The sequence below is a fragment of the Chenopodium album genome, chromosome 26 (assembly GCF_948465745.1).
Source record: "Chenopodium album chromosome 26, dcCheAlbu1.1, whole genome shotgun sequence".
Taxonomy (NCBI): Eukaryota; Viridiplantae; Streptophyta; class Magnoliopsida; order Caryophyllales; family Amaranthaceae; genus Chenopodium; species Chenopodium album.
The window spans coordinates 36,811,831-36,839,038 of NC_137859.1; the positions used below are offsets into that span (position 1 = coordinate 36,811,831).

Consider the following 27,208-nt stretch of genomic DNA (forward strand, 5'->3'; position numbering starts at 1 on the left):
TAAGTCCATGAAGAATGAATGTTATAAAATACTTCCTTATCTCCCTATTGGTCTATTGCAACAATGAAAAAGACCTGAAATTCAAGGTGATGAGAAATATAAAAATATGGACCCGTATGATGAGGAAACAAACATTGAAAAAGTAAATGAAAATATACGAATGTTGTAATATTTGTAAAACTTTTAAAAGTGGTAAAGTTTGAAGGAAATGGGGGAAAGTACTTTTTATACTACATGTCCGAATTATTTTTATAGAGTATTTTAAAAAATACACAAATTTTCACATGTGGCTGGTTACACGGTGTGGCTAGGGTTACTCAATCAGTGGTTACTTGGTCTTTTATGAATTACTCGGTCGATCAGGGGTTACCCATCAATTTTTTGGTGTGTATTAGCTTTTTGCATGGTGTGACTGGCTGCATCAAATAAACGTTGTTAAAATAAAAATACGAAATACAATAGGCAATAGCTTATTTATCCGACTAATAAATTATGGTAATAACTAAACCACCTATGATAAGAGGAATGTTATTATCACAAATGAAAACAATTTTAAGATGGAGAAATTTTTGTCAAAAATTTACAACCTACCAAACCTAAAAAAAACACCTTTTTTTTTATTGTTATTTTAAAATCCTATCTCTAGCACTAAATTTAATTTTTTTAATATATCAAACTATATAAGAGTGCCACGTCGTTGGTTGTCGTGGTTTATGACCTCGTGTTTGGTACATTTCTTTGTCACTGTTCATCCCTTTCCCTTTCGTCTTTCCCCTTTTTTTCTTCATCCTAAAATTAAAAAAACACATTAAAAAAAAATAAAAATCAACAACAATGGAGGATAGAGAATTTCCAATTAAATTAAAATTAGGGTTTTTTTTAGGGCTTACATTCTTCTTCTTCTTCAATTCAATCCAAATAGTTGAAGCTTCAATTCACGATTACAGAAATGAAAAATTCATCCCTCAATCTAACGCCTTCTTCTTTCATGGAGGTAGCGAAGGTCTCTATGCTTCTAAGGTTTCCGATCACTCTTCTTCTTCTTCTGAAAAAAGTTCCAAAGGCAGGTCTTTTATTAGGTATATCTTCATCTTTAATTGTTTTCACTTAATTTGTTATTTTGTGAGTTGTTGATTATTTGATCATCGTCTTCATGAATTCGAATTGTTTTTCTGATACTGTAATTTGTCTGTTTTTGATTTAATTGTTTGATTTTTGAGATTTTAATTGGCGGTTGATGAATTGTTGCTTAATTGGGTTAAATCTATGGCGGTGATTCCGTTTCATTCATCTATTTTGAGCTTGTTTAGGGTTGTTTGTATAGTAGACGTTGCTTAAATTTCGAAAAGAATTGAAAAACGGTGAGCTTTTAGCCTGATATTATTTCTGCAATGAAGATTGCTAGCTTGTGGAATTCGTGTTAGGTTTGTTTATTTGAGTGAGGAGCCGAGAAGGTGTATCGCGTTGATGATACCTTTATTTGTATCATGGAATTGGGTATTTGGATGGAAAAGGGAGTGGGAAACATAAAAGAATCTAGTTATGTTAGTTATATTTTTGGTGTGGAGAGCTCAAAGGGCATTGATGTAGTCGGGATTTGATTAGTATAGTCCCTATTGCTTTTATAGTAACTAAGTTAGTGGCATCCACATGGTCTTATTTTAGAGTAATGAGACTACTGTCTATTACAGAATTGCTTAGTTTATACAATCTCTGGACTCGGGGTACCCATGTCCAACAAGGATATGTGTCCAAGTATCCGACCCGGCAATTTTGTGAAAATTTCCCATGATTTTGAACTAATATGAAGTGTCTAAGTGTCCCACCCATGTCAGAGTGTCGAGGGTCCGACGCAGGTACATGAGGTGAAATGAAGAGTCCGAGTAACATTGAGTTGGTCCCTATAAAAGATTCGGTCACATTCGATCAGGGGTTATGAAAAAAAAAATTGATTTAATTTATTTCTCTGCCGTGCTATGGTCCACAAGAAGCCTTTACTTGACATTCTTAGTCAAGCATCATCAAAGGCATTTATGAAAATTCAAAAATTGTAAATTTTTAATTGTAGATATGAGTTGCTCTGTATCGTATTAGGCAGCCTAGAATATGAATGATCCTGCTATTAGTGACAGAAAGAGCTAAGTTTGTTACCTAGAGACTGTTGTGATGCATTTTATCCCTTGATGTATTTACTGAGACTATGCATTGTCTACATTTGGTAACGTTAGTTGTGACTGGCTTGTGTGCTCAATATTAGATTTACTGATACTTGGTTTGATGTTATTTGTTGTTGGCATTCCAGATTTGAATCTGTTACATTTACAAGGACAAAAGAGTCCGCAGAGAAGCAGAATGAATGGCAGCAATATACTAGTACAGTGGAAGCTATCATAGTTGAGGTGAAAGACCGAGAACGGATTGGTGGAACATACCTCAAAACCGATGCAATATGTTGCAATCAAACCCTTGCTAGTGAGGGGCATTGCAAGATAGGTGAGGTAATAATGCAGCCTAATCCAGAAAAGCGTGAATGGCCTAAACGGATCAAGGTTTTCTTTGAAGGAAAGAATGATAAGGCCTTGATGCCTTTCCAGTCTGTTGACATTAACAGCACAGGGATGTATTATCTGTACTTTATGTATTGTGATCCGACACTAAAGGGTACAACAATAAGTGGAAGAACGTTATGGAAGAATCCGGATGGTTATTTGCCTGGAAAAATGACCCCTTTGATGAAATTTTATGGTTTCATGTCTTTAGCATACCTCTTGCTAGGACTGGCTTGGCTACTGCGGTTTGTTCAGTTCTGGAAAGATATTATACAGCTGCACTATCACATTACAGCAGTGATTGCCCTTGGTATGCTTGAAATGGCATTATGGTATTTTGACTATTCCAATCTGAATGCAACAGGTGTTAGGCCAATGGGGGTCACTTTGTGGGCAGTAACCTTTACTGCAGTTAAAAAGACACTCTCCCGACTCCTCCTCCTGGTTGTTTCTATGGGATATGGTGTGGTTAAACCAACTTTAGGGGCTATCACATCAAAGGTTATGTTCTTTGGAGGTATATACTTTCTAGGTTCTGAGGCGCTTGAACTATATGAACATTTGGGCAATATTAATGATTTTATTGGGAAAACCAAGTTAGTTCTAGTGTTGCCTGTCGTGTTTATGGACACATGCTTCATTTTGTGGATTTTCTCCTCCCTTTCAAACACTTTGGAGAAGTTGCAGGTTAATATTCTACTTCTATACTTTCCTTTTTTTTAGGGTTAATTTTATTCTCAACTTTAAAGCTCTCCTTCATACAGAATTGATTCCTTTGAATTTAAAACTTCTAAAAATGAACATCTTAAATTCTTAATAGGCACCCCTTGTTTATGTTGAGAGAGAGAGGGGGGGGGGGGGGGGGGGGGGGAGGCTTTATGTGGATGTATTTCATGTATATGGTGTCTCTGTTATCTTTTATTGCATATACTGATGCTTCTATTGTTGTGGATTAGGTAAGATTTTGCAATTCCATTATATTTATCTTTTTTAATTCTTGAATTCAGCTTCGTAGAAGCTTGGCTAAGTTAGAGCTCTACCGGAAATTTACAAATTCTCTTGCGATATTTGTAGTGCTCTCAATTGCTTGGATTGGTTATGAGGTACTTTATATTCACCTGTTCTTCTTTCCTGTGCTTTCCCATAATAAAGTTATTGTCATTTACCTTATTTGATATTGTCTGCTTATTTGCAGTTGTATTTTAATGCAACTGATCCTTTAGGCGAACTTTGGCGGATTGCATGGATCATTCCGGCCTTTTGGGCTTTGCTTGCATACTCTCTTTTAGTTGTGATATGTATACTCTGGGCTCCTTCTCGCAACCCTACAAGGTATGTGTTATATCATATATGTAAGTCTGTTGATTTGTTCCCAATGTTTGTGGTGCCTCTCTTGAGACTAGCTATGAACTTAAAGAGTGTTGGTGTTTCTATTCTGCAATGCTTGCATGTGGGTGTGTGATATATACTAAAAGGCAAATTTATTGTTGGGAAACAGATAGATATCTGTGTATTATGTTCAATCTCATGGCTTTCCCGAATTTTTATAGTGATGAAAAGAATAAGATAGAAACTAATTGAATCAAGTAAAAAGACTGCCTTTTCCTTATTTGCATCACTGACATATAGGTAATATGTTGGCCTTTGCTAATCCTGTATAAAATGTCAAGCTAAAATTGGATGCTATTGTCCTCCTCCCCCTCCGCTTCTCTCTTGTTGATGTCTGGGACTCACCTGCAGCCCAATCACTTAGCGTTCCTTTAATAGGAGGTGACAAGCTGTCTGTATAGTTATTGTAGTGCAAATTTGTTTTCTGGATAGGTGTGCCAGTGAATCTTGGCTTTTCTGTTTTGATTGACAACTCTCTATCGTTCTTATTCCATTTAACACTTGCAATTTTGTTTTGCTTAGGAGTCCATGCAAACTCATTTGTTGTAAATACTAAGAAAGTAAGAAACAGAGGTAGTATATTAATATGTAATTGAAGAGAAGTTTGTGAATTATGTCATAAGTCTAATTGGTGCAAACTGCAATGTTAGGGGAATGGAGGAAATATGTTGGATGGAGGGTATGAAAGATAATAGTAACCTTTCAAATTTGCTTGGAAGCTATAGAAATTGAAGCTGATCCAACTTTTGACAAGCTTTCTCCAATTCTCACATAACTCATGATATGAGCCTAAGCCTAAGTATTTGATGGATTGATTAAAGTTGCTGCCTTTTCTGTTTCCTTTTTGCATTGATCCTGGAATCTTCTGCCTTCATCCAATGGTCCTTTTGGTTTATGTAGAATCATAGTAAGCATCAATCAATTGATTTTCTACGTTGGTTATTTGTGTTGGTACTTTTGTGCAATATGGAAATTTGATTTCGTAAATCCATGTCCAAAGCTGCAATCTCAGTAATGTTTATTTATGATTTTGTGATGAGTATTTCATTGTTTGTTCTTTGTTCTTTTTCAGGGTGCTGTTAATTTTTTATGCTTATTGCAATTTAGTTGCCTGTTGTATGCTCTCTCTACAGTATCACCCATTATGGTTCCTGTCTTAGGGGAAGGTATCATGATCATCTAAATATCAAATCTAATTCTTTCTTTTGCTTTTAGGTATGCCTATTTGGAAGAGTCTGGTGATGACCTAGACGAAGAGGGTGTCTCACTGACAAGTAGTGGAGTCAAGGTTGCTGCTGATATGGCAAGCATGATCGAAAGGAAAGAGAGAAAAGTGTCAGGCTCCACTGACCACGTGTTTGTTGGGGTTAGGGAGGAACTGGAGGAGGACAAGCGAGAATAGATGGAGCAACAGCAAGTTCTGTAACCGTTGCACCATAATTTTGACTCATCCATACTGAAATGGGGGAGAACGCTCACTGATCCATGATTTTGTGTTTCTGTTCATATGCGGAAGAACAGCTTAGCATAAGCATTAGGGGGGGAATTGGTCTTGTAAAACCACGTCATTACTCATTACTGTAACTTAGGTATGAAAAATGAACAAGCCGACTTGTGCATTTGTTCCTCGAGCTTGGTGTTCAAGCATGCATGATTTTCTACTCTAATGTGGAAGTTGGACAGCCTACCAACAATAGTGCTCTGTAAAATACTATATTCTGCTCTTGAATGCATTGAGCCATTGAGGTTGGCTGTTATAACTTGATTGCACATTTGTATGTACATTATCCAAGCGAATGCCATCGTTTAACTCTTGGCCCCTTTCTTGCTCTCTTAAGCTTTGTTTCCTTCTTGATCTTTTGCCGTCGCTTTGATGTTCCTTCCCAATCCAATGAAAGTGTGCATATAGATTGGAGAGTGCATGGCTCTACTCTTCCTTCATGTATGATTATAGATGGCCTCTGATGCTCTATTTTTAGTTAGCAATTGGCAGTGTCCTTATATTTGTGAACTTTTCTCCCTAATCCATCAATATCTTGTACATATCATGTGAAAACAGTTTTCACGAGATTTATTCCTTTTTAATTCTGGTACAGAGAGAGGCAAAAAGAACAAGTGATGTAAGACAGTATTAATCTCATGTATTGGACACAAGATATTGCCAGATTTTAATACTTTATTAACCAACTAAATTCGTTATCATTTACGTTTTTTCACAAGATATATATGAAGATCATCATGCTTATTTCTATATTCTTAAAGTTTATATCGCTGATCATGAACCTAATTTGCTCAACTATCAAAAACTAAAGGTGGAAAAATGGCCTAATTTAGGCATGCTCAGCATTCCATCTGCTTATACCTATAATATTTGTTCAGTGCGTCTTGTGTGCGGCTGGCCATACCATGTGGCCACTTATAAAAGAACAAAGTAACCCCTATAACACTAACCCGGTAACCCCTGTAATACTGACCAAGTAACCCTTAAGTAACCCCTGTAACACTGACGAAATAACCCCTGTAAAACTGAACAAGTAACCCCTATAACACTAACGAAATAATGCTCATGATGAATGGCCACACCGTGTGGCCAGCCACATATAAGACTTTATGATATTTGATATATATATAAAATACTTCTATCTTAACATAAAAAAGTTATAAATTAAAAAGAAAAAATGTGAACAAATAATAGTGCTTTAGTTACTAATCTTTCTTAATTCATGTGGGCTCCACAATGTGTCATTTACCAATTGAGTTATTGGTTTCCAATTAAGAAAAGCTTCTAATTTGCTTTCATGACTAGGACACAACTTTTCCTTATTAGTAGTCACCTTACCAAACTTCAAAACCACTTATTTTTTTGAGGGAAATTTTATGATTAGTTATCAATCTTAATTTCTTCAAACAAGTTTAAGTTTCCCAATTTAAAGCTTCAAAAGATTTAATTTAATGGCAGTGATAAATTTTTTGGATACAACATTAGTTCCTTTAAGTTTGTTTTTGAGTGTGGGATATCATGTTTTTCTTTGGCACAATTTCAAGCACAATCCTTCCCTTACCACCATTGGAATCAACACTCTCAAGAGGAGGGAATGGCTTCAAGGTATCAAACCGGTAATTATTTCTTTCCCTCAATTAATTAAATAAACTCTATAATATAGTTTTAATCATATATATATCATACATGAATTATAGTGTCACTTAATTGTTACCTTATTTTGATCTAATTAAAGTAAAATCCATATGTTCGGGGATATATATATCTAATATATGTAGTACTATCAAGATTACAAATTATTGAATTTTTTTTTACGTAGTTTGGTAAAAATTATTACAAACTACCTTTCTTAAGGTAGCAATGATCTCTGTTAGATTTTCTTGACTCGCATTTTTGAAATTAAGTTAAATTAAAGGATGAAAATACACGATTATTTTAAATTAAAGGATGAAAATACACAATTATTTTAAAGGTTATTCTGTAACGTGACATACATTTTAATTATATTATGTGTGACATGATAACTAAATTGTTATTTTGTAGCTATCAAAGAGTTTTCTAAGTTTGTAACAAATTCATAAAAGTTGAAGGATTGATAATAAATAATTGAAACGAGGAACATGTGTGGTAGTTTTAAAGCTAATAATAACTTTAATTTTTTTGGATACAAAATGAAAATGTAACAGGGTGATGACAAGAAAGAGGTACTTGCAGTTCAAAGCCTAAGGAACACTCTAATGGAGTCTATACTAACAGCCACCATAACCATGCTAATAACCACTGCACTAGCTGCTTTAGCCAACAACGCGTACAAGGCCAGTGACCTTCTAGCCACGACTCAATTTTTCGGGTCCCAAACAGGCCGGATCGTTGTCCTCAAGTATGGCTCAGCATTGGTGTTCTTATTGACCAGTTTCCTGTGCAGCTCAATAGCCATCAGCTACTTGGTGGATGCTAACTTCTTGATCAACGCGTCAGGCGAGTTGTTGAGCCGTGGGCATACAAAGAGAGTGTTGGAAAGAGGGTTTCTAATGGGAGTTGTAGGGAGTAGAATGTTGTGCATTAGTTTGCCTTTGTTGTTGTGGTTGATTGGTCCTGTGTTTGTGCTCATTTCTTCCTTGGTCATGGTATGGATTTTGTATGGGCTAGATTATGCTACTAAATTGCATGGTCTAACTATGAGTACCAAATCTAGTGTTATTGATGAGTCCACTTGAATATGGAGTTTCATATTTCCTTGGGTTATCAAGTACTATATAAAATATAATATACACATCATCTATTTCTTAATATATATAACAAATTATTTTGATAGCTTTTTGTTAGATTAAGTTCAATGTATATTTATAATAATAAAATGTTACGTTGATTTCTTTATTGTTTAGTTTCTCTTTTAGCTCGATAGCATTTGATGGATGCTAAGTTTTTGATCGACCAATGTATTTCTACTGTTGGAGGTTGTGTGAAATTGAAGGTTGTGTATTAATTAGTTGTCAATCAATTCCCCAAAAATTGCAAGAATATGATGAATACCATGAATTTTCAATCAATCCCTAAATTATAAAAAATTCAACATTTATTCAAGAATTAGGGTTCTAGTGATTCATATTAAAACAACTAATCCAATTAATGTTTTAATATGTGGATATATGAAGATTATTAACATGGAACATAGCCTATTAAACCTATTACATATGATGTAATTAATAATCGGCCTATTCTTCATGATCAATTGCAATTTCAAGTAAAATTAGAGTTTATATTGATTTAAGGCTTTCTAATATAATCAACGAATTTAATCCAAATTTACATGAAATAAATAGGAATAAGTGGAGTAGATTACACATAAATCATTCACATCAAATACTTAACAAACAAAGATTAATTAAGGTTCTAATTTGTCAAAATGAAAACTACCCCTTGAAAACCTATTTCTAGGCATAATTTGGCCTCTGGATAGTCTTTTCTAAGCACATAGTAGGTACTAGGTAGTGAACAAGAGATCAATTTAGAACATCGTTAAACTCAAAATTCACTACTCATACATCTATTTGAGTTGTTCTTCAATTTTTTGGAAAATGCTTAAAATTTTCGAATAATCATGGCAGAATTGCCTAAAAATTTCAAAACCCTCATGTTTTAACGAAATTTCTTGGCGTTTCTCACAAAACGCCCCTACAATTCGTGCAACCGTTTGAGTTTCAATTTTTTTTTTTTTGTTGTTTTCACCCCGTGTTTTCGGAAAAAATAGGCATTTCTAGCTTTCTCTACAAAAATACAACATTTACTTCGACGATGGCCTTGGCCCTTGGTTAGTGGTGGTTTGTTAAGAGAAGAGAGAATGTTCTCGAATTGGATAGGTAAAAATCATGAGTGTATGTAAGGGTCGTCATTCATTTTAAAATTTGGGCGTAATCAAGTAAAATGAAGGTGTCGTTTAGCGTTTCACAAGCATTATCTGTAGTTGGGATTTACACCACTCAATTAAAGTATAATCCAAAAAGATTTGTTAAAAATAAAAACGAACGAATAAAACAAGTATTGCAAATTTGAAATTTACAATAGAAAAAATTACATAACATATTGTCTAATTGTCAATAAACTTGTTTAATGGCTCGAGTCAGGGATCAATTCTTAAAGAGTCGCGGAAGATCACTTTAAAATTAAGTTGGGTGGGTCGGGTCACCTATTATATTTGCCCTTTTACTTTTATTAATGGGGTCACCTATCATATTTACCCTTTTACTTTTATTAATGCACCAAATGTTATCAAAACTCGTATTAGTAGTTAAGTGTGCTTTAGTAATTAGGGCCTATTCTCTTCAAATTATTTTCAGTTTAGTTCTTAATTTTCCTCTCATAGGCGATATCTTGAGAATTCCTCGTGTTGCACCCCTTTAAAAAATTGTTTTGCATTAGGAATTTCCTCTTGTGAAGAGGTTTCCTACTAAAGTTTTTTCTTTTTCTTACCTATAATAAATAACAAAACAAAAAAATAAAATAAAATTAACCATTGATTTGCTCGTCTCTCTCCTCCTTCTCCATTGAAGCGCACTGAATATCGCACTTGACGTTCTCCATTACAAACTATTTGTTCGTTCTCAGCAGCTTCTGAGGTTAGTTCGTTGTTTCTTTTAGTAATCGTCAAACCAATTTCACAATCTAGGGTTCATCTTTCATCTAATTTATTTGTTGGAAATCTGAAGTATTGGTTCTATATACTAACCAGCAATTTTGTTGCTAGAACAGAAAATTACGAGCCTTAATTGAATCAGACACCTAAAATTATGTGATTTGTTTGATAATTGAATCAAATTTGATTGCTAATGTATTGCACAACCCTTTAATGCATTGCCCAACCCTTTACAGAAAATTATGAGCCTTAAATTAAATCACATATCCCTTAATTATGTGATTTGTTTGATGATTGAATCAAATTGGGTTGTTAATGTATTGCAAAATCCTATAATGTATTGCCCAACCTTTTAATGTGGATTTTCTTATAAATTTTTGGTAGAATTCTTGTTGAAGAAGGCGAAGAAGAATACTGAATTGAAGAGAGTAGAGAAAGATGGGAGAAAGGAAGGTGTTAAACAAATACTATCCACCTGATTTTGATCCCGCCAAAATTCCGAGGCGAAGGCAGCCCAAGAATCAGCAAATCAAAGTCCGAATGATGTTGCCAATGTCTATTCGCTGCAATACGTGTGGTAACTACATCTATAAAGGAACCAAGTTCAATTCGAGGAAAGAAGACGTCATCGGCGAGGTATCCTATATCCTTCAACTTATAAACCTAATCTATGTGTTAATTTAGTTGAATTTCATGCTACTTGTTGGTTTATTTTGCTGTTTGATTTGATGGGTATGCCAAATTTTGTGATAAATTGCATTACAAGTAGAGTTGATGTGATTCCCTAACTTGGCATTTCATTCGTAAACCAATGCAGACATACTTGGGCATCCAAGTTTTTCGATTTTACTTCAAATGTACAAAGTGTTCAGCTGAGCTGGCAATGAAGACGGACCCGCAAAACTCGGATTACGTGGTTGAGGCGGGTGCCACACGGAATTTCGAACCTTGGCGGGATAAAGATGAGGTGGGTTATGCTAGATGTCCGTCGTTTTGCTTGAGTTTTGTAAAATGATATTTGAATTATGAGAGTTATTGGAATGTGTATTGTTTGATACTGATTTCGATTATGTAATTTTTGTTGGCTTCAGGAAATTGAGAAGGAGAAAATGAAACGAGATTCTGAAGAAATGGGAGATGCAATGAAATCTTTAGAGAATAGAACTTTGGACTCAAAACGGGAAATGGACATACTGGCAACCCTTGATGAAATGAAGTCTATGAGGGTACTTTACTTGTGTCAGAATTTGAATATAATATTTGTTTCTATTGTATTTTCTCCACTTCAGATGTCTGTTTCATGTTTGTTTATCTAATTTTTACTGTGTTCTTTTTCAGTCAAGGCATGCAACAGTCAGTGTAGATGCAATGCTAGAGGCCTTGCAGCGCACGGGTGAGGACAAGGTATAACTAAATGCTGTTGCTTTGGATTTGGTTAATCTTACTAAGTATAGGGGATCATGTGCATTTATTTGTTTCAAGTTTGTATATATTGTGACATTTCAAATAAATTGATAGTGATATTATGCTGTATTTATTTGGTTTTCCTCAAAATACACCGGCTCTTCCAAAATAAGGGGTGCAACCTTTTTAATTTAGAATCCTATTCCTGTTAATGCATTAGAAATTTTATTGGTTTAAGATGGAGCTTCTTATTTTAGAGAGACTTAAGTAATTTAGGCAAGCATATACTAGTATATTCTGTTTCCTGCATTTTACTATCCCTTTTCTACTAGGTTTCCGAATTCTAATATTGGTAGTGGATACCGGAAACAAATCAGAGCTGATGTCGGTCGATTGTACCATTATCCATATGGACCTCTTGGTATACAATTAGAAATGAATCTATATATGTTGCCTGGCCTTTACTGACCAAGTTTTGGTTATGGTTACACCTCATCTGTACTCATTAGAAAGTTTAAGATCTTGTTTGGGCTTAGGTGCTGGAAAACCAAATAGAAATTCTGCATTCAGACGAGAAGAGAGAATATAAGCTTATAAATTGGCAATTACAGGAAGAAAAATACGAACTGAGCCCCGAATCAGATTAGCCCAAAGGGTGAACTAGGTGGAAACACCAAAAAAGAAAAGAAAAAAATACACTCATCTGTATATTAAATTCATGATTCACCCATGGTATTATAGTTGCTATTGTTTTAGCATGTTAACCATAATAATACCAGTTTATATGATGAATGTATACATGCTTATTCTTGAACTGAGATGAAGCCAGTTGTAAAGTACTTAGAACTTTAGAAGTCACTAATTCTTGTGGAGGTGTGATGATACTTGTATATCCTGTTCATGTTTCTGTCATTTGTATCTGTCTTGAAGTTAACTTGCTCACCGGTTAGGAAATATGTATCTGATTGCTTTGTCTATGTTTACCTTGTTCTGTTGATGTTACAACCCCCTAATTTTTGCTTGTTTGTTAAGTAGTGGGCTGACCAAGTTGAATTATGCTACAGGAAAAGAAGTTGGATGAAGAGGATGAAGCCCTTATCAAATCAATATTCAATGTCAGTATAGGAATTGATAATCCTCTATGCCTCATCCTTTGGCCTTTAACATATTATCTGTTCTTTTTTCATTTTGTAACAAATTTTCATTTTTTTTTTTCTGGCGTAACATCTTTTTCAGGGGCCCAAACAGTATGTGCGAAGGATTGATGATGAAGAGTGGGATGATGACAATGATGAGATAGAAAATGACAGCGTGAAGGTATAGTGCGGTTTAATATCAGTCATAGTATAAACAGAACCATTCTGTGGTCTCTTTGTGATGCTGATGCTTTTCAGCTGGTCTTACTGATGTCTCATTGCGGTGTTTGCCTCTTTCTTTCGAAATGCAATTATGTGCTACTCCCTCTGGCCATATTAGCTCTATAAGTGCTATTCTGTAGTGTTATAACTGTTATTGAAGATATTGTGTTTTGGTTATCTATTGTTGTTTTAATAAAAAATTAGATGTAATGGGAGTTAGTGGGGGTATTTGTATGTTTATTTTGATGGAAAAGGATTCTGGGTCCAAAAGAAAGGCAATAATTAATAGATAATAATTAATTAGAAAGAGATTAATGCCTTTACTAGAGGGAGTACGACTCCCTCTGTTTTTTATTTAACTGCTCAACATGCCAATGCCGAATTTTGAATGATAATATCTTTAGTTATCAGTAAATATAAATTATAACAATTGAAAATGAACAAACTACCAACAAGACTTTATTTTTTCTTATATATAAATAACTAAAATTGGTCAAAGTAGGTAAGGTGAATAGAAGCTTGCCTAGGCACAAGCCGTAGTCAGGCACGAGAGCAGGCACCTTAGCTCTGCCAAGTGCAATGACCAACAAAAGGCACATTCCTATGTGCTTTTTTCAAGGCTGCAAGGCTTTTTTGCCTTTGCGCCATATGTTGTAAGGTCAGTAGCTGATGTGTAAGAAATATTTTTGTAAAAAATAAATTATCTTGTGACTTTGCAATGGTCATATATACCTTAAATGATTAAATCCTTAATACTAGAGTAGAGTGAAACCCCATTTTTCCCAATTTCATTTGAAGAACCCTAGCTGTCGTAGGCCCTTTTACTTTTTGTCATAATTCTTTATGGAATTTAGTACTTCCTTCGTTTTTTACTCGCAACACTTTGACTTTTGCAATATTCATGTACTCCACTTTTACTAGGTGTATGATTTATACTTTAGGGTAAATAAATTTAGTCATGTGGGATCTTGTTAGTTTGTCTTGATTTATACTTTTATAATATCATTTTTATATAGTTGTTACATATTGGTATTCAAATTAATTAGAGATTGAAATAATGTATTGGCAAGTTTGAAATGAGAAGCGTTGCAAGTAAAAAAAAAAAAAAAAAGAAATAACCGAGGAAGGTGAAATTAATTGATATTTTTGTATATAAATTTAATGCTCCTCACCTACAAAAGGTGCACGCCTTCGCCTTGTGCCTAGGCTCCAAGTACTTTTGCACCTTGGTGTGCTTCATGCCTTTTAAAAGTAAGGCTCTGTATTCTTTAGCATATGATAAGCTACTACAATTTCTCATGTAGGCCTTTACATTAACTTTCTTTTCTATTACAATTTACAAACTTTGATTGGAAATTTTGAATTTGTGTAATTCCTTATTAGCTTAACTAATTTCACATATAAGCTGGATTTAATCTTGTTTTAATACTCTTGTTTTTGTTTAAAGGAGAACATTATGTTTAATGTTAAGCACAGAGTATTAACATTGAAAATACTTTGTTTTCCCTTTAAGTGTTAAAGTTCAGAAATTGCTCTCTCATGGAATCCATATCAAAATTTTGGGCACTGACATGTATCCTTGTCTTTTATTTTTGAAACTTTCATGTCCAACTCTAGATCCATACACAACCATGTTCAGTATTGCAGTTGTACTATCTCTGGTCCTTGTTTGTGTGCTATCATTGTTATCTGCCCCTTCACATGTAATACTCTGGCTTCAATAACTGTTTATCAAGTATTTTATTACTTTTGGCTCTATAGCTTGATGAGGGAATTGTGGATTTCTAAGCTCAGCATCTCACTACATCTATTGCTTATATTGCAACTTCCTGCTTATATTAGAACGAGTTCTTGGTCATCCCTACCTGTAAGAATTGCAATTGGTTGCAAATGAATGAACCTAAGGTCACAGGTTGAAACCCCTACTGGATAAATTCATTCTTGGAGCATAGGGACATTTGTATGAATTAGTATGCTTATGCTTATTGAATTTAAATAGTAAATGGGCTCCTTGTGATCATTCACATTTCTATGTCGAGTTATTGCATCAAAAGCGTTTAGTGTTTTAAAGTTATATTATTGAGCTATCTGAAATTATGATATTGAGTGTTTAGTTTCATAAGTTATGTTACCTGATTGTTATAGATACCCTATATATATTCATCAATTTCACCCTAGAAGGGAAATGTGGGAAAATCATTTCTGTTGCTGATTATTGTGTAACTTATTTTATGTATTGTGCTGTGGGGGCTTCTGTATATGTTTGTGGTGTTATCCTGCTTTAGTTTGTATATAGCTCCTTCAGCTCTTCTGTTCGGAAGCTTGTGCATTGGAAACTTAGTTTCAAAAGTTGCAAGGTATGCCCTCAAATTTGATGCTCAAAGTATGAGGTGAGAGGCAGAAGTGCAAGGTTTACAACAGTCACATAATCTAAGAGTTAACATTACAAATTAGGATTTCTGAATTAAGGGAAAAGTGGATCTAAGGTTGGATATTGTTGTGAACTAGGGGGTGTGCCTCACTGATGAGATACGTTCACCAACTCCTTTTCAAGGCGTGCCAACTAAGAATAAATATGTTTAGATTTATTTGGGATTAGGTTAATAATCTTATCTTTATGCTTACTAAGTTACTAAGAATAAATCTTTGTGCTCTTTAGTGTTGTGTTGAAGTACAAAATACCCATGCGGACATATTTCTAAGATGGTAACTGACCAATCCAATCAATCCAGATAATTAAGAATGCTTCTTTTTTGTTTTTAACAATTACCAATCTCCCCTCTTTTTATAGAGGTTGTGAGTGTGCTCTCTGGCTCTCTGCTAATGTGGAAACCAGAGTATGAGCTATTTAAATGTTGAACTTTTACATCTACCTCGGTGTACTTGATCTATGCTTGTTATTTGTGAGAATCAGGCTATTGACATGATTCTTTGTCTATTGTGATGCAGAGACAAAAACTTTCAGATGATGCTTGTAAACCTACAGATGTGTTGACAAAGAGTAATATATCTGAAGATTCGAGTAACAAAGGTATAGTATTTTATTACTTCATCCTCTTCTTTGAATTACAGCAATTGTCACAAATAGGAGGATTATTTTGCTCTTCATGTTTTGGATATACAGTGTAAGAAATGCAATTAAGGCAACAAAATGTTATGCTTTTAGAGGTGTGGCAAAATGGGAAGGAAAATTAGCACAAAATGGTATTGATCACAAATGTATAATAAACTGTGTTGGCCAAAAGGAAACAATGGGTCATAAAGTAAGAGCACAATGCCATTTTACAACTTCAGAATTCCTAAATTACCAGTGCTGAATTTACAATGGTTTTATTTTAGGGGGGTTTGTTGATTCCAAGGAAAAACTCATTTAGCTAGAATGCTTTGTCTCAAGTTGTAGAGATCATTTTTTATTACTGTTATCATTTTAAAGTTTCCATATTTCAGTCATTCTAATTTCTCCACTGGTTCTCACACTTTCTTATTCACTATCCATATATTTTTTCACTTGTGCTACACAAGTTTTTTTCTGCCTCCATTTCATTTTATGTGCAACATTTACTAATACACATTATGTGCAACAAATGTTTTCTTTCCTTTGTTATTCCTATCTATCTCTCCTCATCACATGCATCTATATCTTTCTCTCACCATTTAACAATCACACACATATTTTATCTAGGAGTCCGTGTTTAGGCTTGTTGCACATAATATGAAATGGAGGTAGTATATCGAATTTCATCATTGTGATTTCTACTGTCATCTACATGACTCTCATTCACAAGTCATTGTATGCAGGCAATGCAGCCACTATTTTTTAAAGTAAACTGAATAATCCTTACAGCCCAATAATATAACTTGATCTTGCCAATATAAGGGTTTTGAAAGTTCACCTCTTCAGGACAATTTATGAACTGAATAATTCTGATTGGATTAGTTGGTAAGAATTCTTAAATGATCTGGATGTTTATTATGGTGTATCTTTTGAAGGATCATGATGCCAAATTAGGAAAACAGAAAAAGCTATATAGGTTTGCCAATGGACTAGCCTTATTGGTTTGATGTTATTGTATGAAGTGGTTGTCATAACCTGAAAGTCTGAAACTAACATAGTGCTTCCTTTATATCAACACCCCCGGGCCTTTCATCATCTGATACCATGTTTTACTTTTCTGCGATAAATCATTCTAGAAGCTATGTCTGTGCTGATTGAGTTGTTTTTCATTTGCGTTTAGCAGAACCTTCAGATAGTAAACAGCCCACCTTGCAGACTTCAGCAGTCAAATTCTTGGTGAAGAAGAAACCAGTTCAAAAACCAGATAACGCTGAACCTTTGAAGAGGGAAGATACTAATCTGCATGAAAGCACAACCTCTAATGCTGTACTCCAGTCACTTTGTCAATACGACAGTGAAGACAGTGATTAAGCACAAGAACAAAGAACAGTGTTGTATTTTACAGATTCAGAATTAGTTCAAATTCATTTTAATTGACTGTTTCTTGCATCTATGATAGCTTGTGCCAAATGCTGGGTAGAATTTGTACAATGCTTGAGGCATTAAGGTTAAAGTTAAGGAAAAGATGATGAACAAAGAGGATAATGAGGCCCTTATTAAATCAATATTTTGTGTGCGAAGGAATTCATGATGATGACAGTGATGAGATAGCAAATAATGTGACTTTGTGAGTATGAAGAAACTGAAACTTTCAATTGTGTTGACGACAAATGAGTAATTCAGGTGAAGATGACGAGTTGAGCAAAATTGAAAGTTCAGATGGTAAGCAGCAAAACCTACCTTGCTGGCACTGGCTCAGAGAGTCAAATATGGTGATGAGGAAACCAGTCCCAGTTCCAAAGGAAGATGAGCTAAGCACACAGAGTGGCAGAACATATATAAGGTAAAAGTGAGTTAGAAGAGTTTCCTGATTCGATCTATTAGATGTCTAACATGAATCTATAAACTGAAAAAACTAGCTTGTGTTTTAATCAAATGTTTGAGTTTGTTACATTTTCAAGTGTTTGATTTTTCTTCTTTATTACTCCGTATTACGGAGTAGTGTATTACATTGATGTGTACACCTGTTCTTAGTCTTGGATATGATGGGTTAGCTGCTAGCAGAAGTATCTAGAATTTTGTTGTTACCAGACGTTACAAATCCAAATTCAACATATGATACTCAGCCTAGTCTGTTAATTTAATGACCTACTTGTGTTTGTCTCAAGAAGGTTCAATCTAGTATACAGTATATACATTAACCAAGCAAGATAAGTTGAATTATAATGTTATATAATCTTAAAGAATAATTAGTAAAAAGTTGAATATATTATTAATTGTAATTTTTTTTTAAAAAAAAACCAATCGTAATTATTATTTAGCTATAGGGTTCATTTTCTTAATTAGTTGATAGCTTATTAGGAACTCAGATCATTACTAAAGTCTCAAGCTGAGGTGCTTTGTGCAGTCCAGCTAGAGTTTGAATTGGTGCGAGCTGAGCCACATGAATGAGTTGTCTTTCGTACATTTTGAAGCATCTTGAGTATTAATATATTACTCGTAATTGATAAATTTGACTCAAAAGTCAATAATAATAAAAAAATAAATAAAAAATAAAAAATAAAAAAAAAAAAATAAAAAAAATAAAAAAATACTTGTGCAGTTGTACTACACTAGATCCGAGGGGGAAACACAAACAAGTCAATTGCACATTATTTGCACATCTTGCACTAATACACTCTCCCATATAACAGAGTCGTTATTTTAGTTGGACACTTATTATATGTCCTTTAATAATAAAGAGTATTCTTATTATATTACTCGCTTAAAAAAAAATGGACAATGCAAGTGTGCAAAAAGTCAAAATATATGCACGTAGCAATTCCAAATTATAAATAATGCTATAAACAAGTATGAAAGATATAAAGAGGGTGCAGCGCAAGTTCAGATCGAGCTAAGCTCAAACATTTCAGAATTTCAACGATATCCGATCCCTCATTTCCGATCCGGTCTCCGGCATAAATCCATCACAATACTATGGTGAGCTATGCTCAATCACCTTGTTGTTTGCTTGTTCAACTACTGTATATGTATATAAATGTTCCTTGTAATAACAAACTATTATTGTTGCTTAATTAATATATGCACGCGGTATGTATGTATGTGTATTGTGTACGCAGGTAATTAGAACGCATGGCCCGTATGGACAAACCCCCAAAGATCCAGAACCATACCAGAAATTGGTACTTGACGATAGTCAAAGTGTCATTGAAGTGATATTTCATACAGATGAAAGTAGAGATAGAGTTTGGGGGATTGAGTTTGTAGTAGCTGATGATCGTAATGCCAATACAACCAAACATTTGATGGGCTACAAAAATACTAACACAAATATACCCAAAAATTATAACGAGTCCTCGGTAAATTAACATCTTAGAGTTTTTTTTTTTTGTTAAACTTCCTCTGTTCTCTTTTACTTAGTTAAAGTTGTTACGTATGTACAGATTACTCTTGATGGGGATGAATATCTAACACAAATATACGGGACATATTATCTTCGACATTCTGATAATTTCAAATATGTGGTATCTATCGGCATTTGCACCAACTTACGCCGATATGAACAATTTGGAGTCGTTGGACTTCCTGGGAGTACGCCAATGGAGGGACATACTTGTGTCGGGTTTGAGACACCGCCTCTTGCAGAAGATGATTCCATTGTTGAGATCTTTTCATCTGGCAGGACCTTCTGGCTTCCTAACATAGGACTTCGTATAAGAGAGGTAAGAATGCAACCCCTTTTTTCTACCAATTATATTTATTTGATCATCACATTGCTCGTATGTATTAGAAGATTGGAAGATATTTTCTCATGTTAGGATTCTTTTGAGATAAATAATAATTGAACCATATCAATTAGATAGAGATAATTTATTTGCATTTGCATTGAGTCCCTCACATCTCTTCTTACACAATTCCTTATAAATGAAAAAGGTCTTATATCGTGTTTGGGTTGTGGCGAGGGTCCTTTGACCATTTTCTGGCGTTGACTCTTTTATTTTCTTACTGAAAAAAGTCATGTGCAAAGTAGGAATGACAATTGAGCGGTGCAGGTGCGAGTATTGTTCAAAGGGGGCTAACTGTACTGTTCAAAGCATTGGCGGATCTATGAAGGGGCCTGGGTGGCACCGCCCCCCCCCCCCCCCCCCAAATTTTATTATTTTTTATTTTTCTTATTGAAGTAAATATGTAAATTTATAGGTTAAGTACAATTTTAATGCAATAACTAAATCAAATTTGCTTTGTGGGTAATGCATTGATTTTGGACTAAAAGTCTTAAGTTCAAGCCCTTAGGGGGCTAACTGCCCACTCCAGTTAGATCTACATGATAGTTGTTTAAAGGGGGCTAACTGTACTGTTCAAGTCACATTCTAACAACACTAAGAATAAAGTAATGCTTCAAATTAATTGAAACTAATACATATACAGAATGAAATTCTCTTAACTTTCATTTGATGTAAAATTTAGGGATATAAGGTAGAAAGAAGGACAAGAAGAAATGTGACAAAAGAGAAGAAAGAAGAAAAAGTTGAAGAAAAGAAGGAAGATAACAGAGAACACACCATAGAAGGGAAGAAAGAAGAAAAAGTTGAAGAAAAGAAGGAAGATAAGAAAGAAGACAACATAGAAGAGAAGGAAGCAGAGAAAATAGAAGTATTGGTTGAAGAGAAGAAAGGTAGCCTAGCGTTCTTCGCAACCTATCGTCCACCGGTGCCATTAGACATCTACTCGGCTAAATATCGACCCAGGTCACCCAAAGATGAAGAGCTCATGACCGATGGAAAGTTCTACAACTACAACGGCCAAGTTATTCCACCTGCCGCTCTCAAGACAATTCTTCAACGTCCACTTTTGCGCGGCGTGGGCACAGACCATGATGTAGATTCAGGAAGCCTATCAGGCATGATCTTTGTGTCCGAACGAACAGGAAACCTCGAAACCCTTCACATAGCTCTACGGTTTAGAGACAAAGATCCTAAAGTGCAAGTGTTCAACTTTGCTCAAGTTTATGACACCTTTAAGGGTGTTCGCATGGAAGATAGTGGTTGCATTGCTGGCGACTACCTTATATATGTCTCGACTATGGAGCCTAATCCTGAGCCTCATCAGCCTTGGACTGCCGTGTATAAAACCCATCTTAGGACGGGAAAGACTGATCGCCTCACCCTACAAGGTTTGTAACGTTTTTCTTCTGTTCATTTTTTATGATAAAAGTTAAAGTGTGTCAATTAACAATTATGAAACAGCTGAGACCACTATAAATCACAAAGGCTATATATATATATATATATATATATATATATATATTGTAATAAAAAAGGCTAATCAGTTTTAAGCTTATTGTAATTGTGGATAGTGTCAAAAGTGTGAATGTGTGATCGATGAGAATAAATAAAGTACATTAGTGAGGTTTTATTTTTTCTTGTGAAAGCACACTTATTTTTTTTTTTTTTTATTTTTTTTTTTTTAAATTGAATGTATAAACTAAACATGTAAATTAAGAGTTATCTTCACATAAAAACAGGGCAAGCAGATATGAGTCCCTCAGTTTCACCTGATGGAAAGAAGATAGCAGTTGCAACATTACAAATAAAGGCTGCAGGTTGGGATGGCGAGGTCGAAGATTTGAGAACTAGCATATGTGTTATGGATGTAGAGGACCCCTTAAATCGTGAGTTTGTCGTCATAGACGGAGGTTGGCCAACTTGGGGAAGTAACAATGTCCTATTTTTCCACCGTAACGTTGAGAAGGTAAAAATCGAAAAACGTTGGGGGGTGTTTCGAGTACACCTTCACGAAGGTCCAACAAGCGTTACTCGTGTGACACCAGAAGAAATAAGTGCCATGACTCCTGCAGCCATCGACGAGACCAGAGTAGTTGTTGCCACTCTTCGTGAAAGATTCAAAATCGATAAGACAGACGAAAGAGAAATAGATCAATACAGACACATTGAGATTTTTGATACAAACAAAAGAGATTATGAGTCTGTAGACATTACTCAAAAGACCAAACCCAAGGCTGATCATTTTAATCCTTTTGTGATAGATGATTATTATAACGGTGGAAAGCGTATCGGTTACCATCGTTGCCATACTGAAAAAGTTAACACGGTATGTACCACCAACTTTACTCTTTGAGGCCGTCTTTGTTGAGTTGTTCATTATTTTGGGACTAAGGCTTTGTTGTTGTTGTTGTTGTATCTACATGTTAATTACTAGTGCATGAACATTGGCTTGTTAATCATGCAGTATAATACAGTTGAGAAAGATTTCTACAAGCTACAATCTCCAGATCCAGATCTAGGAGTATTCAGGGTGTCCGGAGTGTTTCCATCGATTTCAGAATGTGGCAAGAAGCTTGCATTTGTAGACAATGAGTTCAAGGCTGTTTGGGTAGCCGATGACACCGGTTTGCATATGGTTTACAAGGTATACGTACATATATATGTAGTCCTACGGATTATGTTTTTAAGTAGACGTTCTCAAAAAAGTTGTCACATTTCCTAATTAATTAAATTATGGTTCATATAGCCGATTTCCTGACATACATAATACTAGTATAATACTACGTAGTACATGGTTTAAACTACTCCGTATCATCATAGGTTATTTACATGTTTAAATTTGGTGTTTAATGCAGAAGGACAAGCCAAATAGTGTATTTTCTCCGGTGTGGAATCGCAGAAAAGACGTACTTTATGTTTCAGTCGGACCTGCTTTCAAAGCAGACCCAAAGGATACAGTTCAAATAGTGGCGATTAATGATGTATCCACACCTGCTAAGAGAAATTCTATTGAGCTAACATTTGAAGGTTATAATAGTGCTTTTCCTTCTAGTAACCCAGACGGTAATAATTACTATATCTCTTCTTGTCTTACTAAAATAAACCTCCCACGTTGATTAATTTTAATAATAATGTATACTTTTACAAAATAAGAAGTAATTTTACGAGGATGTCCCATTTTCACATAGTGAGAAACAAGATTTGTTTCTTATTACATGACATTTTCGTAAATAAACCAACAACTTTATTCATTTATGGAGCCCACAGTAATAAAAAAAGTTGTTGATTTATTTATAATTACTATGGCCTTGTTTGATAGTAAGCTTATTGGGAGTATATTAGCCTATTTGACTAACTTTAGCTAATTGACTAGTCAAACAAGCTAACACAAGTATTTGGTAGTAAGCTTATTGAAAGAGCTTATTCCACTAAATAAGCTCTTTTTGAAAAAGCTCATTTTAGGAGCTTTTTCAATTAGCGTATTCATTAATTATTGTGAAATGACACTTATAACCTCATTTAATTTAAAATCCTATCTAAACTACCTACCCCACAATTAGCTTATTGGTCATTTCACATACTCAATCACCTTTAAGCTATCAGCTATTTACCAAACACTTTTATATAATCAGTTAATACAATAAGTTAGTCAAATCAGTTAATAAAATCAGCTAGTCAAAATCAGCTAACTCAATCAGCTTCAGCTTTCGGTTTTCAGCTTTCTCCCAAACAGGTCCTATATATCTTTTCAAGGTTGAAAGTAACTTGAAACATGGTATCTAATGCAGGAACGAAGTTAGTTTATCGATCAACAAAGGAGAATGGACACAAGAATCTATACATAATGGAGAGGGCAGATATAGGAGAGAAAGGAAAAATTACAAGACTAACAGAAGGAAATTGGACCGACACACATTGCCAATGGTCTCCTAGGCAAGATTGGATAGTGTTCTCTTCTAATCGTTCGTATCCCACCTCGAAAAAACGTGAAGACCTACCACCTGATGGAGGATACTTTGCAGTGTACCTAGTAAAGGTGGATGATAAAAATGTGGTGGTCAAAGTGATAGACAGCGGATACTCGAGAATAGGAGGAATGTTTGCAGGACATGTGAACCATCCATGCTTCAGTCCGGATGGTAAGCACCTTGTACTAACCGCGGATCTTGCTGGAGTGTCATGTGAGCCGGTGTCAATGCCTCTTTTCGTGCACTCGGTAAGGCCTTATGGAGATATCTTTATCATTGACATCGACTCTGATGACATCTATAAGAATAGTAATGTGAAGAGGTTCACTCGTGTGACACATAGTAGATACGAGAATGCTACGGCTACTTGGACTATGGCTTCGACTAATGATTTGCATAAGAAATGGAAGGTTAATATTGCTGGCAATGATGTGCAGATGTATGCACCGAAATGTCCGTTTGTGCATCAAAGTGAAGCTGAGAGCTTTCACATGACTGGCCACCTTCTCTTGCAAGATAAACATGGTTGTTGATGATATTGATGACTTAATTCACTTCACTTCCCTTCCCTTTGTGATAGATGTTTTATTAATTTATTGTCTTCCTTTTCATTTGGTTTGTTTGAATTCGAGTACTAAATAATGGATGGAGCTCATTCCCTTTCATTTCTTTGGTAGTAAGTTGATTTGTTTTTTTTCTTCGGTAATACTCTATTAGTCCTTTAATACAAAGCCTTTTTTGAGCATTTATTACTCATAATAAAGCGAAAGAGGCTTTTGATTAATTTAGGGACGGAGGAAATAATTATTAGTACCAAGTAAAATGTTTCCCTAAAATTTGAATATCATTTCTATTGGAAACATTTAATGTAATAATTTGTAGAGGTACTTCTATGAAGAATAAGATAGGATGTAATTGGACTAAATGGATAGTAAATGTGTTATTGAACTAATCTGTTGGACCAAGCAATGGATTGAACTATCTATTGGGCTGTGTGTATAAAAGGGAGCTGGACAGATTACTTCTTAGTTGGGTTTAAAGCTCTGCTGTGTAGGCTCATGTGCCATGCTAGCTTGCCTCATTCTCAAGCCCTAGTCTTTCAAACAAGAGCCCATGTCCATGCCATGTCAGTTAACCTCAATAAATTTGATAATATTAGACTGGTAAAAAAAATAAGCGGCGGCCTGCCCCATTGTGCACAAGTTGAGTTTGCACAATTTTTGAAAGAATGTACACGCACAATCTATGGTTCTTGTGGTTAAGTACTGGCGCATAGGCGTATAGCTGCTATTTACATAACATGTAAAGCAGCTATAAGACAAAAGAGTAATGTTTTTTTTTTTCTTTTTAGTGGTAATCTAGATTTTTGAGGTTTTTGGCAAATTTCATTTTTTTTTGTTTTTTTTTTGGGTGCTAAATGTGTGTGTAGTATTTCTGTGTGAGTTTATTCAGGCATATGCAGAGGTTCCTGCAGCGGAGAAGCAACGGTGGATATTGTACCACTGTTACTTATAATGGTTATAAATAGTACTATTAAAACAACCTATATTCTAATAGTATAAATTACATGTATAATAGTATATTAAAAGTACCACTGTAAGAGTAATGGTACATTAAAAGTACCACTGGAACAATAAAAACTCAAAAAAAAAAAATTATGTGAATTTACCAGTTAACTCTCCTATATACATTCCAAATCAATAGCAGCTATGTGCCTAGTTGCACTTGGTGCTTATGTCAAATCTGATCATTTTCATGTTTTGTATTAGGTTAATGTAAAAAAGGTAGTGAACTTGCCTGAAATTAATGTAGGATGTAGATTAGGCTTACTGTTAATTATAAAATACACTAAACCAGTTTTTGGCGCTAATGATATCTTGGTTTAAAATTTCAAATGGCCGAATGACTCAAATAAAATCTAAAGGGACATAACTCAAATAAGGGTTGGTACTGTTAAGGGTAATTTTTTAATTTTTTATTTTTTTTGTTTTTTTTTTGGAAATGAATATAAGAGCAATTAATTACACAATAAAAATTTTAAGATCTAACATGTTAAACTTAGAATTGAATATAATGACAAAGTATTAGTACGTTAATCATTACTTAGAATTTTGTTTTTTTTTTCAATCATTAAAATTAAGTCTGTTATGATACAAAATATGGAGTAATAATGAATTAATGATTATGGTGATGAAACAAAAATATAAAACAAAGTATGGATGGTAAGCAAAGCATGTTAGAAAAATCGTAGACCAAATCTTTGTCTCTTTCTATATTTTTTATTGGGTATTTTAGATGTCGAGCTAAATAAATCTTCGGGATATTTTTGTTTAGGTTTGGACATGATGAGCAAATACGAACAACATGAGCTGTGTTAAATCCCTCCTATATGCATGCCTAACAAATAGGTGCTATGCACCTATATGCACTCCAAGTTTATACCTCACAAGTCACTACCATGTATTCATGTAATGTTGTTGTTGCCTTTCCTTTCACCCCGTTTACATCTGACATGACCTGTACAATAATTAGTCACAAAATCATCATTATTTTATATATGGGAGGAAAAATCATCAAATCATTCTATTCATTACCTGGTATTTAGTATGTGTTCCAACCCCTTTTCATCCACCATTGCATACTTCCATCACTTTCACATTTGCCATTGATTTCCTCTATCCCCCTCCAATCTATCTTCCTCCACAGCTTCACATCACCACAACCCAACAAAAAAAAAAAAAAAACCACCAATCTTAAAACTTACTAGAACCGCGACAATTACCATAGGTCCTACAAATTATTTGTAATATACTACGTATTAATTAAATTAAAGTAAATAAACAAAATTTAAGATTTCGACCATCAATTTAAGTTTTTAGTTGAATTTTGATGACAATTATATTATGTGCACCATGGTGCACCTAGTTCTAGGTGCACCATGTCTATACTTTTGAACATTTAATAAAAAAAATTGAACATTTTACAAAAAATGAACATTTAGTAAAAAAATATGAACACGTCACAAAAACTGAACATAAACATGCAATTTTTATGTTCATATTTTATAAAGAAATTTTCATTTTGTATATAGTTAATGTTCAGATTATATTACAAAATTATTAAATTATTACGAGTCAGACAAACTTCTTTCATAATTTGTTTGACTCGTAATAATTCAAAATTTGCGATTGTTCAGATGTTTTTACTAAATGTTCAAATTTTGTTAGTGTTCATATTTTATAATTAAATGTTCAAAAATATAGGCGTGGTGCATTGCGATTGTTCAGATTTTTGTTCTAAATGTTCAAAAGTTGCGATGTTCAGATTTTTTTACTAAATGTTCAAAATTCACGATTGTTCAGATTTTTTTACTAAATGTTCAAAAGTCTAGGCGTGATTTATTGCAATTGTTCAAAATTTTTAGTTAAATGTTCAAAATTTGCGATGTTCAGATGTTTTTACTACATGTTCAAAATTTATAATTGTTCAGATTTTTATACTAAATGTTCAAAAGTGTAGGCGTGGTGCACCTATTTCTAGGTGCACCATGGTGCATCTTAAAAATT

The 27,208-nt window shown here is 34.3% G+C and overlaps 3 protein-coding genes across 4 annotated transcripts; all 3 read left to right on the forward strand.

Annotated features, from left to right (window-relative positions):
* The first annotated feature begins 800 nt into the window (after positions 1-800).
* On the forward strand, positions 801-5,758 carry LOC145617712 (uncharacterized). The gene is made up of 5 exons (XM_081672453.1): positions 801-1,079; positions 2,303-3,236; positions 3,557-3,652; positions 3,745-3,881; positions 5,154-5,758. The coding sequence occupies exons 1-5, from the start codon at positions 835-837 to the stop codon at positions 5,338-5,340; spliced, it is 1,599 nt and encodes a 532-aa protein (XP_081528579.1). The 5' UTR covers positions 801-834; the 3' UTR covers positions 5,341-5,758.
* A 1,055-nt stretch (positions 5,759-6,813) lies between these two features.
* On the forward strand, positions 6,814-8,194 carry LOC145618570 (uncharacterized). The gene is made up of 2 exons (XM_081673342.1): positions 6,814-7,055; positions 7,626-8,194. The coding sequence occupies exons 1-2, from the start codon at positions 6,891-6,893 to the stop codon at positions 8,154-8,156; spliced, it is 696 nt and encodes a 231-aa protein (XP_081529468.1). The 5' UTR covers positions 6,814-6,890; the 3' UTR covers positions 8,157-8,194.
* Positions 8,195-9,901: 1,707 nt separating this feature from the next.
* Positions 9,902-17,842, forward strand: LOC145617541 (uncharacterized). Of its 2 annotated transcripts, none has more exons than XM_081672251.1 (9): positions 9,902-10,055; positions 10,457-10,708; positions 10,890-11,039; positions 11,164-11,298; positions 11,411-11,476; positions 12,541-12,591; positions 12,713-12,793; positions 15,784-15,865; positions 17,070-17,842. In XM_081672251.1, the coding sequence occupies exons 2-9, from the start codon at positions 10,511-10,513 to the stop codon at positions 17,258-17,260; spliced, it is 954 nt and encodes a 317-aa protein (XP_081528377.1). In that variant the 5' UTR covers positions 9,902-10,055; positions 10,457-10,510; the 3' UTR covers positions 17,261-17,842. The 2 variants fall into 2 exon arrangements, with proteins under 2 accessions (XP_081528377.1, XP_081528378.1); XM_081672252.1 differs by having other exon boundaries at positions 9,905-10,055; positions 17,073-17,842.
* Positions 17,843-27,208: the final 9,366 nt, after the last annotated feature.

Excerpts from the sequence above, each read along its gene's own strand:
- LOC145617712 (XM_081672453.1), top strand. The coding sequence starts at position 835 with ATGGAGGATAGAGAATTTCCAATTAAATTAAAATTAGGGTTTTTTTTA. Across the intron at positions 1,080-2,302 it reads AAAGGCAGGTCTTTTATTAG|ATTTGAATCTGTTACATTTA; the intron begins GTATATCTTCAT and ends TTGGCATTCCAG. Across the intron at positions 3,237-3,556 it reads ACACTTTGGAGAAGTTGCAG|CTTCGTAGAAGCTTGGCTAA; the intron begins GTTAATATTCTA and ends TCTTGAATTCAG.
- LOC145618570 (XM_081673342.1), top strand. The coding sequence starts at position 6,891 with ATGGCAGTGATAAATTTTTTGGATACAACATTAGTTCCTTTAAGTTTG. Across the intron at positions 7,056-7,625 it reads GGCTTCAAGGTATCAAACCG|GGTGATGACAAGAAAGAGGT; the intron begins GTAATTATTTCT and ends AAAATGTAACAG.
- LOC145617541 (XM_081672251.1), top strand. The coding sequence starts at position 10,511 with ATGGGAGAAAGGAAGGTGTTAAACAAATACTATCCACCTGATTTTGAT. Across the intron at positions 10,709-10,889 it reads AAGAAGACGTCATCGGCGAG|ACATACTTGGGCATCCAAGT; the intron begins GTATCCTATATC and ends AAACCAATGCAG. Across the intron at positions 11,477-12,540 it reads AGCGCACGGGTGAGGACAAG|GAAAAGAAGTTGGATGAAGA; the intron begins GTATAACTAAAT and ends ATTATGCTACAG.